Genomic DNA, 19,754 nt, shown 5'->3' with positions numbered 1-19,754 from the left:
TGGTTCTCATCTTTCTAAATACGTTTGACCCATTGAAAAATCCAGTTACTACTACTATATATATATATATATATATATATATATATATATATATATATATATATATATATATATATATATATATATATATATATATATATATATATATATATATGGGGTTAGGAAAGCTGGTCAGGCCCCCGTACCCCCTACACCCGTCCCCCCTCCGGAAAACCGGAAAAATGAAAAATTTACGCCTATGTCTCAAAGTGGCGTCACCTTTTGAATTTTTCCGCCGCCGCGCGGGCTCTCCGGCCTTCTCCCTTACCCTTACCGCCTCACGTCTCCCCTTTCCGATTGGACTACCGCCCTCACGTGACAGCGCGCGCTTTTCCATATTGTTGTTTTTTTCATCAAAGAGTGCACGGTTTCGGAAGTCTCTCCGGCGCCATTTTCGTTGCAAATGAATGAATACGTGGCGTGGTGTATGTAGTATGTGGTTGATGTGGTGACGGGAGCTTCCGTCGTGAACACATCGTTAAGAGCAGCGCACTTCCTTGGCGCTGTTTGTACTCTTCGTCATGAGTTGCTGCACGTACGGTTGCAGTAATCGCTTCAGCGAAAGAAAAAAAGATTTTTTGCGATGCCGTCCGGCAGGCATGATGTGGAGCGAAGAAAGTCAAGGACGCACCGGATTGGTCGCACCAGCTTCAACGGGCCGCCGTGCACGAGCCTTCGTGAGGTAAGTATAGCGGGTTTCTAAATAATACAGTGTATCCGAGCAGTGGCGTGGCCAGAAATTTCATTCAGGGGTGGGGGGGGGGGGGGCTCACTTTGAAGCTCGGCCTCCTCCTTATGGAATTAGTCGAGGAATCAAATACATTAAACATTAATAATAATGGCGTTGCCATTGCCAAAGATGCTGCAAATGAATCCAAGACAAGCATGTATTTTTTTGTAAAAGAATATACTCGTATGTCTCAAAATTGTGCCCGAAACAACTGATATCAATGCTTCTATGATTTTTTTATATTTGATAAGTGAAGCAAATGTCACACGAATTTTAGAACTATATCAGTTTGAAGCCAGTAAAGCAGAGCATGCCGCTGGTATGAAAAATGTAAAGGCCATGAAATGTACAAGTTAAAGGCACATTTTTAAATGAAAATTTGTTAGCCTCCCGGTCTTTCTCTCATTTGCATCTCTCTCTCTCTCTGTCATTGAAGAACCTTGTTTACATTTTTGCACATATGCAACGACCAGGAAAAAATATCAACGACGTTGTCCTTTGTTAGAATGTGTTGCGCAGGAGCAGCTGTCACCGGTCGTGTATTGCGAGTAATTGCTCCGAAATTATAGTCGCAACAGAGAGCACATAAAAAGCAGGAATTCTGCCAAATATACGAGGGCGAGTCAAATGAAAGTGAGCCAATGCGAATATATGACAAACAGGGTACTTTATTTAAAAGTAGTCTCCATGAGCATTTAGACATTTGTCCCACTGACTAACGTACGAGTCGCATAATTCCCGTCTCATAAAATTCCTTGGGTTGCTGCTTCAAAAATCTGTAACTGACTCTACGTCATCGTCCGACATGACTTTGCTTCTCTTGAGCAGTTTTTTCAAATGCTCCCAAATGTGGAAGTCGCAAGACGACAGGTCTGGGCTGTATGGCGGATGTTGCAGCGTTTCCCACTTGAACTTTGCCAGTCTTGTATTAACCATACCACCGACGTGGGGACGGGTATTGTCGTGGAGCAAGATGACCCCACTCAATATTCCACGGTGTTTGTTCTTGATTGCGACACGCAGCCGATCCAACGTTTCATAACATGGGAAACGATTGATAATCTCTGCAGGCTTAGCAAATTCGATGAATAATGGCCCCTGACGATCGAAAAAAGAAGTCAACAACACCTTTCCGGCAGACATGACGGCCTTTGCTTTCCTTAGGGGTAGTGAATTCAAATGTTTCCACAGTAAGCTTTGCCGTCGTGTTTCAGGCTCGTAGTAGTGGCACCATGATTCGCCCCCGGTCATAATTGCAGACAAAAACTCGTCATCCTCATCATGATACCGGATTAGATGAGTCAAGGCAGCGCTGAACTTCTCCGTCTTCTGGCCATGGTTCAAAATCTTGGGCATCCATTGCGCATGCAAGAGTCGATAACCGAGATGTTCATGAATTATGGTGCGACCCAAATCGTGACTGATGTTCACAAGCCCTGCCTATTCATCGATTCTTATCCTCCGTTCTTGTCTAATCAGCCTTTGCAATTGTGTTGGGGGTTATTGCACGGTGGCTTTGGCCCGGCTATAGATCGTCTTTGCAACTTTCACGTCCTTCTTTGAACCGTTTGCTCCAACGCTTCACAGTGTCCAATAAAATGCAATGTTCAACGCACACGGCAGCCATACGGCGACTAACTTCTTTTTTGGGAAACATCTCCATCTGTCAAAAACCTCACCACACCACGCTGTTCAACTTTTGTAGTGTCCATTATGTCACGCAACCATGTTTAACCCAATATATGAGAGCATTAAAGAACATTTATACGGACTCCTGCATGTCACTTTTGTAAATGAGATGCCTATGTGCTATGCGCATGCCTCGCAAATAGTGAACCGAACCATTATTGCGCGGGGCGGGTTGGCTCACTTTCATTTGACTCGCCTTCGGACATTAGAAATGCTAACATACAATGGAGTATACAAATGCGAAGATACAGCTTGATAAAGGCAAAAAAGTGTCACTGGAAACAAAGTTCACTGCACATATACACAAAACTTCGCAACAAAATATTTCAATATACGTATAAGCAATAAATTTACGTATCTAAGAAAAAGTCATTATATATGATGCGTCAAACAAGGCAAATAAACATGTTGCGCAACCACAGATTCACACATCGCAGCCCCCCCCCCCCTCCCTCCACTCCCCCGATGTATGGCGCCCGACGGAAGGTGGCGCGCTTCCTCCTCGCTTTTCTCCCTTGCGCACACAAGACTGAGCCACCATCGTCGGCTGAACCATGCCCCCCTCACCTTACGCTTTCACTCACACATACAGCAGTTCGTGATTACCACCTGGCCACAGGATCGCCGAATTTTCGGGGAGCCTACCGACACGCTGATGATGAAATGGTCACTGCCTAGATTCTCTCCTAGATTGGTCCAGAATACCTTGTCGACATTATTTGTGAATGTGAGATCTGGAAAGGTGTCTGCACTGACGCTGTTACCTAATCTCGTCGGATTTTGAGGGAGAATGATGAGCTGGGGGGGGGGGGGGGAGATCATATGCTTCGGCCGCTGCTCGAGCTCCCAGCCTTTGGGGGTGTCTGTTCGGTATGCGGCGCGCGGTCACGATGTTGCCGCTCCTGGACTTTATACGGAACATGAGGGCGTCGGCGACGGCAGGAATGCGCCTGGAGTGTCCATATAACTGCTATCGCAATAATATAATAAGAGTATCCCGCAACTGAAGCGTCCCGTGGCCAATTACTTTCCGCAAAAGAAGTAACAAAATCGAACTTTCACCATGAGGCAATTCTCTGCGCCGCAACAATGTCTTCTTCTTTTGTGGGGCGGGGGTGCCGACATGAAATAATGCAAAGGAAAGCATGTTGGCTACAATCAAATGCGTACTTTGGGCACCTAGTGTGGCTGCCGAAGGAATAGCGAATAAAACGTGAGACGCTTGGTCTACAGAGTACCCGTGCGCATAAGGCTCGGTATCCTACACCGGCGAGACAAAATTTTCCGGAGAGGTTGCGCTCAAGCGAACGCGTTGCAATCCGTCGGGTCCCCGCAGTGATGACGGCGAGCGACCATGCATTGTTTCTTTTTCTCAGCTGCTATCCAGAAAGCGCCCAAAACTCTGCCAGGTGAAAATCCAGTCGGCCAGAGAAAAACGAACGCGCACCCGCCGTGGTTGCTCAGTGGCTATGGTGTTCGGCTGCTGAGCACGAGGTCGCGGGATCGAAACCCGGCCACGGCGGCCGCATTTCGATGGAGGCGAAATGCGAAAACACCCGTGTACTTAGATTTAGGTGCACGTTAAAGAACTCCAGGTGGTCGAAATTTCCGGAGTCCTCCACTGCGGCGTGCCTCATAATCAGAAAGTGGTTTTGGCACGTAAAACACCATAATATATTTTTTTTAAAACCAACGCGCATCGAAGTGCGCCGCGTGGTGGTCGATGCAGCACGAGAAAAACGCATGCGCTCTGGCTGGATCGTCAGCCCGCGGGTAGCGAGAACGAAAAAGAGGCTCAATGTGTCTTCGCGAATAAAATTCCAAGTAGAAAAATAAATAACAACTTAGTTACCTTTGCTGGCTTTAGTGTCTTGACATGGATGCTTTGGCGCAGGTGAAAAAAAAATGTTGATATTCTTTTCTGTGACATGACGGCACAAATGAACCACCACAACGCTTCGTCTCATCAGACCTCGCTGCGTGCTTTGTCAACTTGTCTGATAGTGTGTTGATTTGGCTTGTCTCTTTGTATAGTCTGATGTACGACTTCAGAAAAAGTCAATGCGCCTTTGGCGTCAAATGTTTATAACAGCATTAAACCCACAAATTTCCGAATTGAAAATCTAAAGCACGACTTTGGAAATGTCAATGCACCTTTCTCATCAAAAGGTTATGAGAACTTTATACCCATAACGTTTCAGAATTGAAATCCAAGCGCTCCGTAGATTCCGCGGCCTCCGCGAGATGCGGAGACGAGCCCGCTCGCCATCAAAACGCGCTTGAAACTTTGTGTTTGGTGGGGCTCATTCGATCAAAATTTACGATCTCCTTACTGAGTTTTTTCATTAATGTTTGTCTGCGCCGAATCGTTTTAGGGGTGTATGATGTTTAATTTATGTAGGATGTTTTTGTCTTTTGTTCAGTATTTGGAATCATCTTGCGGAGGAAAAATTTGAGCATTTCATCGCACCGCGAGAGTTCTTTGCGGGCACCATTACTGCGGCAATGGTGTTCGGTAATTTCAGCATCCTCAAACTCAGCGCTAAGGTCTTCAAAACAACAATAGCATTCCGAGAAAATAATCGGATGGTACAAGTGTACAAAATAGTTCACACAATGGTAGTGTAAATTACGCTCCGGCCCTTACACGTGAGCCCCCAATTCGTGATCTGGCCAACCAAAATAGGGAGCCTAATTTCTTATTTCTTATAATTAATTTCGTTAACCTCTGAATAAAAGAATTCAGAGGTTAACGAAATTAGTAAGTAAGTATAAGTAAGTAAGTAAGCATAAGTAAGTAACATAGCACCTCAGTGCAAGCAGGGGCGAACACCGCCGAATTCTCCTAGGTTATCAGCCAGAGCGCACAGTCAGTGCCACCATAATAAATTTTAATCCTTATTGTAAGGCTATATAACAAGGTACGCGTCTGCTTCGTCTTCCTTTCAGATGCCGTCCCTCTTTCTACTGTTACACACACACAGACACACGCGTGTTCAATACTGCGAGCCGCAGTGGTCCAAGAAGGAGAGAAAGATTAAAATTAAACTATGGGGCTTTATGTGGCAATTTTATGCGCCAAAACCACGATCTGATTGCGAGGCACGCCGTAGTGGGGGACTACGGAAATTTAGACCACCTAGGGTTCTTTAACGTGCACCTAAATTTAAGTACACTGGCGCTTTGTTGCGAATGCGCGGTGTTTAATTTCAGGCAAATATTAAAAGGCGGAGCCCACTGAAGTGTTGAGGCGAACGGTGATGATGTAGAAATGTGGACCGAGACCACTCGGCCGTGTACAGCGGACGCATTTCGACGGAGGCGAAATGCAAAACACCAGTTTATTTAAATTTAGGTACATTTTAAAAACATTTAGTAGCGAAGTTTGTCTTGCATTAATCCTACCTAAATCTCATTCAGACATTTATTTACGTTTATTTAAATTTAGGTGCATTTTAAAGGATCCCAGGTGGTCAAAATTAACCCTGAGTCCCCCACTACGGCGTGCCTCATAATCGTATCGCGGTTCTGGCTCTTAAAATCCCAGATTTTTTTTTTTTTTGTCTGAGGCCGCCGCAAGCTCCATGTTGTGTGAGGCTTTTTTTTTTCTTCCCGGGCGCTCATATCACGGCAGAAGACGTGCTCAGGCAGTAATTTAAGCATATTCAATGTTAAAAATAGTTACGTGAAACTAAAGCGACGGTTGAGGAAGTTGGGAGGCTGCCCCACACACAACCACAGCGGTAGCGGCGTTCGCATGCCCTCTCATGCACGATTGCGCCTCTAGCGGCGGGCGCTGGCTCTATATGAAACTGAGGCGGCAGTTTCGTGACCAGAAAAAAAATGGAAGGACTCTGATTATACTAACCCACAAAAAGAGAGATGTTAAAGAATTGAAGAACAATATGCCCATTACCTTATTTCCAGTATTGTATAAGATATTCACCAAGATAACTTTTAATAGAACAAAGGCAACACTTCAGTCAACCAAGAGAACAGGCTGGTTGCAGGAAGGGATACTCTGCAATGGATCACATCCATGTGATCAATCAGGTAATCGAGAAATCTGCAGAGTGCCTCTCTATATCAACCTCTCTATATAATAACCTCTCTCTAATCAACCTCTCTATATGGCTTTCATAGATTATGAAAATGCATTTGATTCAGTAGAGATACCAGCAGTGATAGAGGCATAAAGCAATCAAGAAATACAGGAGACTTACGTCATTATCTTGGAAAATATCTACAAAGATTTCACATCTATACCTTGATTCTCCACAAGAAAAGTAGAGATATACCTATAAAGAATGTAGCCAGGCAAGGAGACACAATCTCTCCAATGCTATGCACTACATGCTTGGAAGAGGTATTCAAGCTATTAAACTGGAAAGGCTTAGGAGTAAGGAACAATGGCTAATATCTCAACCTTTGGTTTGCAGATGACATTGTCCTGTTCCGCAACACTGGGACGAATTAAAACAAATTATTGAGGACTTTAACACAGAAATTGTAAGAGTGGGGTTGAAGATTAATTGCAGAAGACAAAGATAATGATCAATAGCCTGGCAGGGGAACAGGAGTTCAGGATCGCCAGTCAACGTCTAGAGTCTGTGAAGAAGTACGTTTATATAGGTCAGCTACTCACAGGAGACCCTGATCATGAGAAGGAAATTTACAGAAGGATAAAAATGGGTTGGATCGCATACGGCAGACATTGACCGATCCTGACTGGAAGCTTGCCACTATCATTGAAAAGAAAGGTGTACAATCAATGAATTCTACCAGTGCTAATATATGGGGCAGAAACATGGAAAATAACAAAGAAGCTCGAGAACAAGTTAAGGACCACACAAAGAGTGATGATACGAAGAATGCTAGGCATAACGTTAAGGAGACAGAAAGAGAGCGGTTTGGATCAGAGAGCAAACGGAAATAGCCGATATTCTAATTGACATTAGGGGGGAAAATGGAGCTGGGCAGGTCATGTAATGCGTAGGTTAGATAACCGGTGGACCATTAGGGTTACAGAATAGGTGCCAAGAGAAGGGAATCTCAGTCAAGGAGAGCGGAAAGTAGGTGAGGTGATGGAATTAGGAAATTCGCAGGCGCAAGATGGAATTGGTTGGTGCCGGACAGGGGTAATTGGAGATCGCAGGGAGAGATCTTCGTCGTGCAATGGACATAAAATTGGCTGTTGCTGCTGCTGATGATGATGATATATCGACGTTAAAGTCCTTGTTGGGCCGCACAGCGACGTCGAGTATCTTCAGCGCGGCGTAATTTCCGTTATAACTCGGAACAGCTATAGCAGAGATATAATTCTAAGTTCTAGCTCAGCTAAATTCAAATGTTCTTACTGCAAGGGAGGGTCTGTAACCAGTTTTGTATCTAGCCGTAATGCACGTCATAGCGGGGCTAAGTTAAGCAGTTTTGTATTGGGTGACCTTGCACACACGCTATTCTTTCGTGAGCTCCGAGAGAGAGGTTTCAGGGGCCGCAAAAAGCTACAGCTCCTGAACTTCTGCGCTAGCGCAGCGGTTAAAGCGCCGGAATCGCAAATACATAACGCGGCAGTAAAATGGTATCGAAGTCCAGAGTTAGCTGCTGTGAGATGTTTTCTTTTTCAGCGTCCAGTAGCGATGGTGAAGTGAGAGCGACGTTTCGGGGGCTAGATAACAGACATCAGCAGCAGTACGCCTAAGTGATGGTAAAGTAGGCTAAGAATGCTAATCGCAATCATATCGCTTCCGCTGTAGACGCGTATTTTATCTTCTATTATTATCTTTTTATTAGGGGTATGTGATTACTCCATGTTTCTAATGCTACACACTAACTATTCGCATTCGCACTAAAAAACGGCATTTTTGAATATTCTAAGCTAACCAATTATGTATTTTGCAACAATCGAATGTTAAAGTCTGGTTACTGCTCTCCGTCTGTTAAACAAAGTGTCGCAAATTATCAGAAGCGAAACGACAAATTTTCGAAGCAATGCCGAAACAAAGTAGGTAATATGCAAGTTTTTTTCAGATTACACGGCGGAATCCTACATTATACAACCTGTGAATTTTACTTGGCTTGTCATTTTACATTTTGATAGTCCGATCATGCGGCAGTTTTATGTTTTATGCTACAACCTCTGTTGTTTTCCTCGCAACGGGACATCTTACATAGATGTACGGCACACAAATCCCTTAGCAGATTTTCTTTTTAATTTAAACAACTTCGTATCTTTTTTCGAAGCCATTAATTTAGAGTTATTTTTGGAAATTTCGTCATACAGCAGTCATATATTATTGGAAAGCATGTTTGCAACCAGGCTCTAAAGTTTTGAGCCTATTGGTGCTGTTTTTTAAGTGACAATCTGTGGTTTTGTGTTCAAAATTGATCCTTCTTTCTCCTTGATAGTCTGCTGTATTTTTCACTGTTACCTAAGTAACAGCGAAATAAATATTCCTGCTGTAAATATATGCGTCCTTATTTGACTATTCGATATTCGATTCGGTATACGACACTGTTTATGTTCGATTCGTGTTCAAAAAAGTTGATATTCGCCCACCTCTACCTATTGCGTTTACATGAAGTCGCGATATTCACCTCTTGCAGAGGCTAATCTTGCGTTTGCGTTGCTTCACTCGCTGGTACGGATATCGCTCGCTCGCTCGCTCGCTCGCTCGCTCACTCACTCACTCACTCCCTCACTCACCCTCACTCACCCTCACTCACTCACTCACTCACTCACTCACTCACTCACTCACTCACTCACTCACTCACTCACTCACTCACTCACTCACTCACTCACTCAGATGAAGTAGCAAGCGACGTGCTAAGAATTCTCCACTGCATACTCACCTCCCATTCCAGAAGTTTCTGATTGAACAAGTTGGGCTGAAAGAAACCGACCAAATAATAATGTTAAAGCATTCGAGATGTATTGCAGACTGCGTACATTTGAGGGCTGAAGTTTATTTCGAAGTGTAGCGTATACTTGCGCAGATAGATTTACATTCCAGAAGGACGGCAAAAAGTGACTGGCCTGATGGGGTCCCTTCTCCTTCCGCGCACAATGTATACAGGGTGTTCCAACTATCATGCACCGATCGAGATTTAAAAATATGCCACGCGAATTGCCGCGCGACTGGCCGCTCGAAGCACTTTGTGTGTATTCGGGGGCTTCTTTCACGCTTAGAAAAACACTTTTATGTAGCCCGAACTGAGCAACGGAAAGCTACATCGGGAGTTCTTTATGTTGCTCTGCAATTTTCTTATTGACACTTTTCATCTAATTAGAATATTTGAGAAATTGATTAAGTAATTAAGACTAATTATGCAATTAGGCGGAGTGTAAAAATAATCTCAGTATCTCCAGGCGACGGCAAACAACATTACCTTGGTTCTGTCCAGCTACGTGGCATTAGCATATCTTTAAACTTTGGTGCATGATAGTTGGGACACCCTGTATATTTAACAGAAGGTACTTACTACATACAACATGATGAAATGTTGGGCGAGTAGACGAAACTGCATATTTCAACATTCAACATCAACTATTTAATCAATTAAATTATTCAACTTCCTAAATATTATAATTTGAGCAAAACTGCCGATGAGAAAATTGTAGACCACCATGAAACATTTCTGATCCAGCTTTTTGTTGCGCAATGCGTGCTACATAAAAAAAATTCCATACCTGAAAGAAAGCCCGCAAATACGTAAAAGGCACTTGTTTGTATTGTGTTTTTCTTACAAGTTTAATAATTAATAGTAATTAATTATGTACTGAGGTGAAATACAAAAAATTATCTAAATTGCTCCAAGCGGCGGCGAACATTACGTTGGTTCTGTCCACCTACGTGACACTTGCATATTTTGAAATTTTGGCACACGTTACGTGGGACATTGGTTACGTGGTACATACATACACAAAATCGAATCAAAATGCGTAAACAAATACGTGTCTCTATCAGCACCCTTCCTACAATGAGCTATCAAGGTAGTAGTCGAAACCGCTCACATGGCATTAGCTAGCCTTCGATTAGACTACCGCAGAAGGAACTGGCGTACCTTGATGGCTCGTTGCAGGAAGTGTACTGATGGAAACACGTGCTTTTAATGCGACTGCATTACTTAGCTTATTGTACGACCCCGCCGTCATCAGAAAGCCGCGGCAGAACACCAGTTACGTCAATTACGTCATCTTGATCTAACTAAAAAAAAAGAAACAACTGGCCACAGCAAGGATTAGATTTTCCGTCCCACCGCCACTGCTAGCGCTCCGCAACTGAGCGCATTAAAGGGACTGACAACCAATTTTCATGGTACCAATTTTTTTTTAATGCAATAGAAAGCTTACCAGTCAGAGTGTCTAATCATGAAGGGGTAACGCGGAAAACGTTGTGGAACATTTTTTATCAAAATTTTTCGATCTGCAGTGGGGATGTAGCCGTTAACCGGAGGCATGCTGAAAACGGTGATAGGGGAGCGCGATAGCGATTATACGCCGGCATTAGTGGGAGGCAGACGACAAGTGCGGCCGTAACTGTGACAAAGTATTACTTCGTTTATCAAGTCGATGTTCCTGCGATTCATGTTCTCCGAAATGTTAAAATATTTCTGCGATAATGGCTACGTGTTTTCGTGGATTCCTGTCCGACTGCTTTGGTATTCAAGCCGTCAAAAGGAAACCAATCGGATTGAAAACAGAACGCCGCTTTTACATGTGATACGCAGGTCAGCGTGTTGCCGCAGCCATGCGTGCCCTTTTGATTTCTAAAGCACAGACTAAAGCGCAAGTGTCTAATATAATATAGCAACTGAAATGTTAAGCAGTAATTATTTCGTACTTAATAACAGCTGACTTACGTACAGTAATCTCATAGACTACATCCGAAGTATGAAGATTTCACTGCCAGGCCTCGCCACTTACTGGTTTTTGAGACTTTCTTTGCAAATTTAAAATTGTAGTTCCTATTTAAATCGCGAACAGCGTGCTGGATTCTGTCACTATAAATTGTGGTCCTTTTATTTCCATCAACGTCTCACAACACATACTGGCCAGTTGCCAGCCCCTTTAACTACTGCGCCACCTTTGCATTGCGACACCGTTGCAACAGGCGACAGTGGTGAATAACTTCGAGGCCGTGGAGGTAGTTGGGCTTTGCCTGGCGGGCAATTCACTAGATGGCGCGTGAGAGGAGCGGCGCCACTGTCGGCGCTATGGAGTCTTCATCGTTCGAAGTCGAATTGCCCGCGTCTACGTCATCAGGCGAGACAGCAAAGCGTGGCCTAAGGCGCCAGTTCACTACCGACGAAGTACGATACCATCGCAACGCAGTGATACTATACTACTACTATACTATAGGGCTAGGACATCTCCCGAGAGTATGAGGTGGAGTTCGCCTATGAACCCAACGAAGAAATGTAGTGTCAGCACCGTGGTTCCGCTCGGAATAGTATTGTCATCGATCGGAAAAGTGGCGTCGTCGAGAAAGAACACTCAATGCAATGTGCGTGACACACTACTTCTATGATAACTCCGCAAATAAAACTCAGCTGAGATATCTCAGTATGGCCGGTTTGTCGTCTTCCGTTGTAGCAACCTCATAAGTAGCAACATTACACTCGGAAACATATACGCAGCAACACTAAACTCAGCGACATAACTCAGCGACACACTCAGTGGCAAGTAATGCCTCTCGCATTTACACATCATAAGAATTGCTTATGCGCCCCCATAGTTTTTGTTTTTGCATTTTGACTTGATTTTGTGTGTGCATATACATTACCTTGTTTTGCATGAATAAAACTTAGTTACGAGTCAGCGCTTGTCCCGTGGCCTTCGTCTTTGTGCGTTATCCGTTTTCGCTGTTACAATAGCGTACAATATACGACAGAGATAAATATAAGAAGCGCGATATTAAAATATCACAATGCTCAACTTTCTTTTGGAGAAATATGCAGATCCCACGCAGAATGGGAAGTAATGTTATGCATGTAGCATTTGAATACATAATCTGTATTGGTTAGGTAGAACGCATTGTGCGACGTCAACCTGCGTTAATGCGAAACTTCTAGGATATATATATATATATATATATATATATATATATATATATATATATATATATATATATATATATATATATATAGAGAGAGAGAGAGAGAGAGAGAGAGAGAGAGAGAGAAACCCACCGTGGTTGTTTGTGACTTTGGCGTTGCGCAGCTAAGCACGACGTCGCGCAATCGAATCCCAGCTACGGCGGCCGTATTTAGATGGGGCGAAATGCAAAAACACCCTTGTACTTAGATTTAGGTGCACGTTAAAGAACCCCAGGTGGTCGAAATTCATCCGAAGTTCCCCACTACGGCGTGCCTTATAATCAGATCGTGGTTTTGTCACGTAAAATCCCATATTTTAATATATATATATATAACCAAAATTAGCGCTTTGTCACATTCATAACGACTTTCTGGGGACACTGGGTTGGGCTAGGTGTAAGGTTCCCAAGCATTTTCCTGCTTTCAGCTAATTAAAAGATAAAAACAGTGTCACTGCTATAAAGCGAAGCTAATTCAACAATCTAGATATGATGCACAACTTCTACTCGCACCTAAGGGTTATTGTTGAGTGAAGCTTGTGAAGGAAAGCAAGACTGCTCAGCGAAGAATCATGTCCACTCAGAGACTGCGCAGATCAAAAGTTCTTGAGGATTGGGCCATCACAGGAGAAATTGTAAAGCGTCCGCCTCGCATGCGGGAGGTACTGGCTAGATTCAAATACTGGTGCCACCGGTAACTCACCGGCTTTTTTTAATGGGTGGAGATGTACCAGGACCTGGCGTTCGGTTGTTTAGGCCGATTTTGATCTCGAAAGGATTTCAGATCTCAAAGAGATTTCGAGGGTCTCTGGGCGCCCCTTGCCACCACCACTGCTTTGGCGAAATAGTCGAGCATCCGCCGTTGCTGTGGGGACAGATGAGGGCTGCCGCCGGGAACCTACTTGTAACATAGCGCGCTCCCGGCCTGCTGCTCGGCTACTACGGGAGTTCCATACGCTTCCGAAATTCAGGAGGCTATCCTGAGGTGGGCTGAGGTGGTAGTGGAGGCCTACCGCGGGTAGGATAACCTCCCTCGCCTTCTTCCCGCAACCCTTTCCCTTTAAGATGGGATAAATAAGGTTGTCTCTCTCTCTCTCTCTCTCCATACGCTTGCAAGGACACATCGAGAAGTTGGCGGGCAGGGTGTGGGGCTTATATGATACTGCCTACACGCGGAAAGTTTGCATTGTTTTCCGGGGGGGGGGGGGGGTGAGGAGGCGACCAGCTTCAACCAGCTTTCCGAACCTATATATATATATATATATATATATATATATATATATATATATATATATATATATATATATATATATATATATATGCAGTTGAACAGACTTCATGTGGCTTCGAAGAATTGTTCACTGAGGTGACGGCCTTATATGAGAATTTACAAGCCCTCATAGTAGGAGACTTCAATTTCACAACCCGAGTCCTCTCCCGACACCACGAATCTGGCGTCTCTCGGAGGTGCAATCTTCCTTCGTGTAATTGTCACATACTTCGCTGTCCCTAATACTGCTTCGCGTTTCCGGCGAAACTATATAGCCTCACTCTGTCTTTTCTTTTCTGTGAGTCCGAGTATAAGCGCTCCTGCGCATGTCCTCTGCTATAGAGGTCTCCCGGATATAAAGCAATACGGGGTAGCATTCCTTATATATAACGACATAGCGGCAACATAGACGAATTCTACAGTATTAATCAGAGGGTAGCAAGAGTCATAATAAAGAACAATAGGAGGTATAGAATAAAGGTAGTACAAGCCTACCCTCCAACCTCCACTCAGGATGATGAAGAAATAGAACAGTTTTACGAATATGTTAAATTAGCGATGAGAAAAGTGCAAACTCAGTATACTGTAGTAATGGGTGACTTCAATGCGAAAGTGGGGAAAAAGCAGGCTGGTGAACAAGCAATTGTCAACCACGGCGTCGATTCTAGAAACACTAGAGGAGAGGTGCTGGTAGAATTCGCATAAAGGAACAAGCTTCGAATAATGCACACCTTTTGTCAGGAAACGTAGCAACAGAAAGTGGACCAAGAAATGAAATTGACTTCATACTTTCTGCTGGTCCCAGCATAGTGCAGGATGTAGAAGTGATAGGTAGGGTAAAATACAGTTATCATAGGTTAGTGAGGGCTTGGATTCACCTCAATTTGAACAGAGAAAGAGCAAAATTGGTCAAGAAGAAACAGGTCAATCTTGAGACATTAAGGGTGAAAGCAGACAAATTCAGGCTGGTACCTGCAAACAAATATGCAGCCTTAGAACAGAAAGATGATGATGACCTAGAGCTAATGAATGAAACTGTAACTAGGTTGGCTTCAGAGGCAGCAGTTGAAGTGAGAGGCCAGACACCAAGGCAACCAGTAGGCAAGCTCTCCCAAGTAACAAAGGACCTAATAAATAAACGACAAAAAATGAAAATATGCAACCCAAAAGATAAGATAGAATTCGCGGAACTGTCAAAACTGATCAGCAAAGCGAAAATAAGTGATATTAGAAATTATAACGCGATAAAGACTGAAGAACCGTTAAAAATGGACGCAGCCTGAAATCAGTGAGAAGGAAAATTGGCATAGGATAACACAATATGTATGCACTGAAAGATAAGCAGGATAATATCATCAGCAAATTCGAAGATATAGTAAAAGCGGCGGAACTGACCTGCACCACGATACGTCCATTCGAAGAAGTAATGAACTGGTTACAGAGGCTCCTTCTATAACTGGCGATGAAATTAGTAGGGCCTTGCAAGACATGAAACGGGGAAAAGCGGCAGGAGAAGATGAAATAACAGTTGATTTAATCAAAGATGGAGGGGACATCATGCTTGAAAAGCTGGCGGCCCTTTATACGAACTGTCTCACGACTTGAAGGGTATCAGAGAACCGGAAGAATGCTAACATTATATTATTCCACAAAAATGGAGACGTAGAAGAATTTAACAATTATAGGCCCATCAGTTTATTTCCTGTATTGTATAAATATTCACCGAGATAATAATGCTCAAACCTTACAAGATATTGAAGTTAAAGGCATAGGCCTGTAATTTTCCACCAGTTTCTTGTATTCTGGTTTAAAGATGGGATTAACAGCCGCGATTTTCCAGTCCTGTAAAACCTATCCAGTCTCGGTCGATAGTTGAAATATAATACAGAGATATTGTGCAATAATGCCGTGATATGAGTACAGGTTTTATGTAGTGACTTTTTGTTTGATTTCGCAGAACAAAAGTGAGCTTACTGGCGCTGATTTAAATGTCAAAATTACATGAAAATATCAAGCAGCCACGCGGAAAGCCGGAGAGATAGGGAAAGGTTGTTTAAAAAAAAATTGCTACTTACATTTTCGCACAAGAGCCTCATAGTCTCCGAGCGATTCCTTCCAGGGCCTTCCACGTATGATTTTAATCTTCTGGCGTCCTAAAAAAATTTTGCGGTGAACGACAACACGGGATTATAAATATGTATAGAATTCATGAAATAATTGCACACATAGCTGCTGTAGGGAACTCAGGACAATTGTTGCGTTGCACTTGACCAAGTGTACGCACAATGTCAACCTTTTCCAGTACAAATCGAATACAAGCATTGAGCTTTGTTAGGTATTCCAGTAGCGCAAGCAGGAATAGACACCGTAATACAGGTTCGGTCCCATAATCGGACATGTAATTCATTTTTTTTAAAATCTGATCTATTCGACAAGACAGTAGCGGCAGCACCCAACCAGCAGCCACGTTCAGGAGAGTCCAGCAGGGTTCTCAACAAAAGCCTCGCTTTAAGAAGATTGTTGTAAAAATCCAAGTCCAATTGTATTACGTGCTCGGCGTGTTTAAAAAATTATGTCAACGTTAAAAAAGATGTATATAAAGATATTTTGGCGTTACTAGCGTGCACAAAGTGACGCCCCAATTGTGACTGGAACCGGTCATTCAATAGTACAAACAACATGAAAAAAAGGAAGGTGATATAAACATAGATACATATCCAGAACACAGGTCTGACTTTCGTGCTTTTCTGAAAAATGGGAAGCAATCACCATTTTATATGATGCCTAGCGTAAGCTGGTAAAGCACTTATTGTTGTGATTTGGCTTGTGTCATCAGTTGTACAATTGCTACAGTTCGTTATTGTGAACCTGCGACATACTGCCCTTCTCTTGGTTCTCGAACCTTGAGTATTAAGCGCTAGCCAAATGCCATGGCGTGAACAAGTGAACAAGGCTTCCGCACGCACGCAGAACAATCTATATCATGCTTACTGATAGCACCTTTTTCGTCAGCGTTATTTATTTTGCTTCTCACATGAATCTACTACCCACCCGCCGTGGTTGCTCAGTGGCTATGGTGTTGGGCTGCTGAGCACGAGGTCTCGGGATCGAATCCCGGCCACGGCGGCCGCATTTCGATGGGGGCGCAATGCGAAAACACCCGTGTGCTTAGATTTAGGTGCACGTTAAAGAACCCCAGGTGGTCGAAATTTCCGGAGTCCTCCACTGCGGCATGCCTCATAATCAGGAAGTTGTTTTGGCACGTAAAACCCCAAATATTATTATTATTTAATCTACTACCCAACCATACGATATGACGTTAAAGCATCAGTTTCATTACTGCAGCATTGTAACAGCACCTGTATATAGTGTTACAGGCCATTCCCATACATCGGAGAAGGTGCTCAGCGAGGTGAGAAAGACAATGGTCGGAAAAGTGTCATAGCTGTCGACGCGCCATCTTTAGAACTAAGGACAGAACTAAGGTCAGCCATCTGGACAGAACTAAGGTAATGTTGTTTGCCGTCGCTTGGAGATACATTATTTTTTTCATCCCGCCGAATTAGATAATTAGTCTTAATTAATCAAGTTCTCAAATATTACAGTTAGATGAAAAGTGTCGATCAGAAAATTGTAGAGCGACATGAAAATCTCCCGATACAGCTTTCTGTTGCTCAATACGTGCTACATAAGGGTGTTTTTCCGAGTGTGAAAGAAGCGCGCAATTGCACGCAAAACTGCCGCACGACCGGCCGCTCGAGGTACTTTGCATGTATTCGCGGGTTCTGGTGAGGGAGCGTTTTTGTTGAAGCTTAGTGGGCCTTCCTAATCTGGTTGCACCTGGACTATAGTGTAGTCCCACTCGGCCTTAGCAATGTTATTTTTGCCGGTGACAGGCGCCACTTCAAGCAGCCTAAAGGTGTAGTGGACTGGAGGATTTGAACTTAGGACCTTCAGATTAGAGGCCCGATGCTCTACCTCTGCTCCACGCCATCACCGTCAGAATAGTATGTGCAACCCAAATGAATCGGCATGGTCATACGTGCGTGACATGCCATGGTGGCCTGCCGCCAGACCATCAAGGAGTTGTGCGATGGCGGTTTATCGTGGGTGCTCGAGGATGACAACTACTAACCAGAGACATCAGGGGGGCGTTTCTATGATACACGATCATCCCCTGAAAAATGTAAGTTTGCGAACAGAGGTGTCAGAATATTGAGTACCGCGGCCCTTGCCGATGCTGTCCAAGATGACGTCAGCGTTTTATTAAGCGTTTAGTTCTGAGGAAATTAGTTCAAGTTAGGTTTATTTACATCACAATGGCGGGCGTGCTCAAGCAAAAAGTTAAAGCATTTCATTTGAGGTTGCCCGAGTACTCTGTGTACATTATGTACGGCAAGGACATCAAGAGTACCACATTATATACGAATAGAATTCGAAAATAAGTTCGTTTATTAGTACAGTGCAGTAAAAAAACAAGCACCTTCAGTCTAGATGTACAGGACGCAAATAATGAACAGGCTGAAAATGCACATTCGTGTAAGTTTGCAGTAAACTGGATAGAGCGTGGGCGTTTTGGGAACAGGGTAACGTTACTCATGAGGGCACAAAGCCGAGTGACCCAGTCGGCCAGTTGAGTCTCGCAATGATGAAATACCGCGAAAGAAGCGATGACGCGATGACAGCACACGACTGTTAGCCAACAAATAAAGACAGTTTTTTTAGACTGGAAATTTTAGAATCGCGCTCTTCAATAGAATAGTTCCATTCGATGTGGAAAACAGCGGCTGTAGTGTCCACGGTAAAGTTTGCTTAAACGGCTTCAATCCAATGGCCGTTGCATCACTGCGGACTTCCGCGGGAGCTTAGTCGTCATAATGGTCTAGAATCGATAATGAATTCAGAAGACCGATGAACGACAAGAAGGCAGAAGCTTCCAGAAGGCATCAGAAAAATAAAATGACTTCTTGAGCAGCATGGTCAGCTGGCGTTCTATGGTTACAACGTCTATCAAGTATCCCCCAACATATGAACAGAGGCCGACAAAAATGCGGGCATCATGGGAAAAGTGAAGCCGCTAGAAATTTCAGGACAGCACTATCTTTGTCAGGTTTAAGGTAAAAAGCCTAGCATGACAGGTTGGACTTTTACAGCGAAGCTGTATATGGCTAGCCGATTCATCCGTTCGTCCGTCCGTTTGTCGGCCGCGTGTACGCCGAAAACTGCTCCGGCGCAACCCCATGCGCATGTGCGAAAAAAAGAAAGAAAAGAAAGAGAGGCACGCGATTAGCCAACACCACTTAGATCGCACAAGCCCTGTTTACTCCGATCCACGACGCCACGCTACCTGGCCCGAAATTTCCATTGACAAGGCTGGCGTGATGAAAGCGGTGACGTCAAATCACTTTTGCCTACTCGGGAGTAATCCCCATTAGATTCTATGGCAGTCTATGGTAACATGACGTCATGAATCGGAGTCAAAAGGCCTTGTAATATCTAGGTGGTGTTGGATTAGCTGCGCCTGTAGTGACGTCGTCCCAGGGGTGAATCTCCGCATGGCTGCCATTGGCTGTTTTTAAGTACACGCTCTTTCGACGCTAGCGCCATGGTCCCCTTCAGTTACGGCCCTAGCAGGAGGGCGATACTTTGGTAAAATGGCGGCGTACACGATTGTTTACGTTGTCATGGCAACAGGAACAGCAGCCGCGCGGCGCCTCCTCACCCTAGCGCTTTGTTTTTTTTTCTTTTTGTTTTTATTATGACGACCCGCTCTGCTCTCTTTCCACCTTTCCTCTTGCCCCGCGCACCTTTATATTTGCTTTCTTTTTGCCTGTCTGCGGCGCGTATTTTTTTTTTATTGCGCGCACGTGCTACGCCATACATTGGCATTGTGAACTGGCGCGTGGTGCGCCGTGGGTTCTTTATGTGT

General features: G+C 44.0%; 1 protein-coding gene across 1 annotated transcript in view; it reads right to left on the bottom strand.

Annotated features, from left to right (window-relative positions):
* LOC142571875 (uncharacterized) overlaps nt 1-19,754 on the bottom strand; it is a 39,948-nt gene that overhangs the window by 1,462 nt on the left and 18,732 nt on the right. Inside the window, exons 3-4 of the mRNA XM_075680554.1 lie at nt 15,901-15,978; nt 9,311-9,346 (exon numbers count right to left, since the gene is read on the bottom strand). Coding sequence (XP_075536669.1) covers nt 9,311-9,346; nt 15,901-15,978 — 114 coding nt within the window. The remainder of the gene's footprint in view (nt 1-9,310; nt 9,347-15,900; nt 15,979-19,754) is intronic.

The sequence above is a fragment of the Dermacentor variabilis genome, chromosome 1 (genome assembly GCF_050947875.1).
Source record: "Dermacentor variabilis isolate Ectoservices chromosome 1, ASM5094787v1, whole genome shotgun sequence".
Lineage (NCBI taxonomy): Eukaryota > Metazoa > Arthropoda > Arachnida > Ixodida > Ixodidae > Dermacentor > Dermacentor variabilis.
Note: the sequence above shows the minus strand (reverse complement) of the source record. Positions and strands in the feature narration are given on the sequence as shown.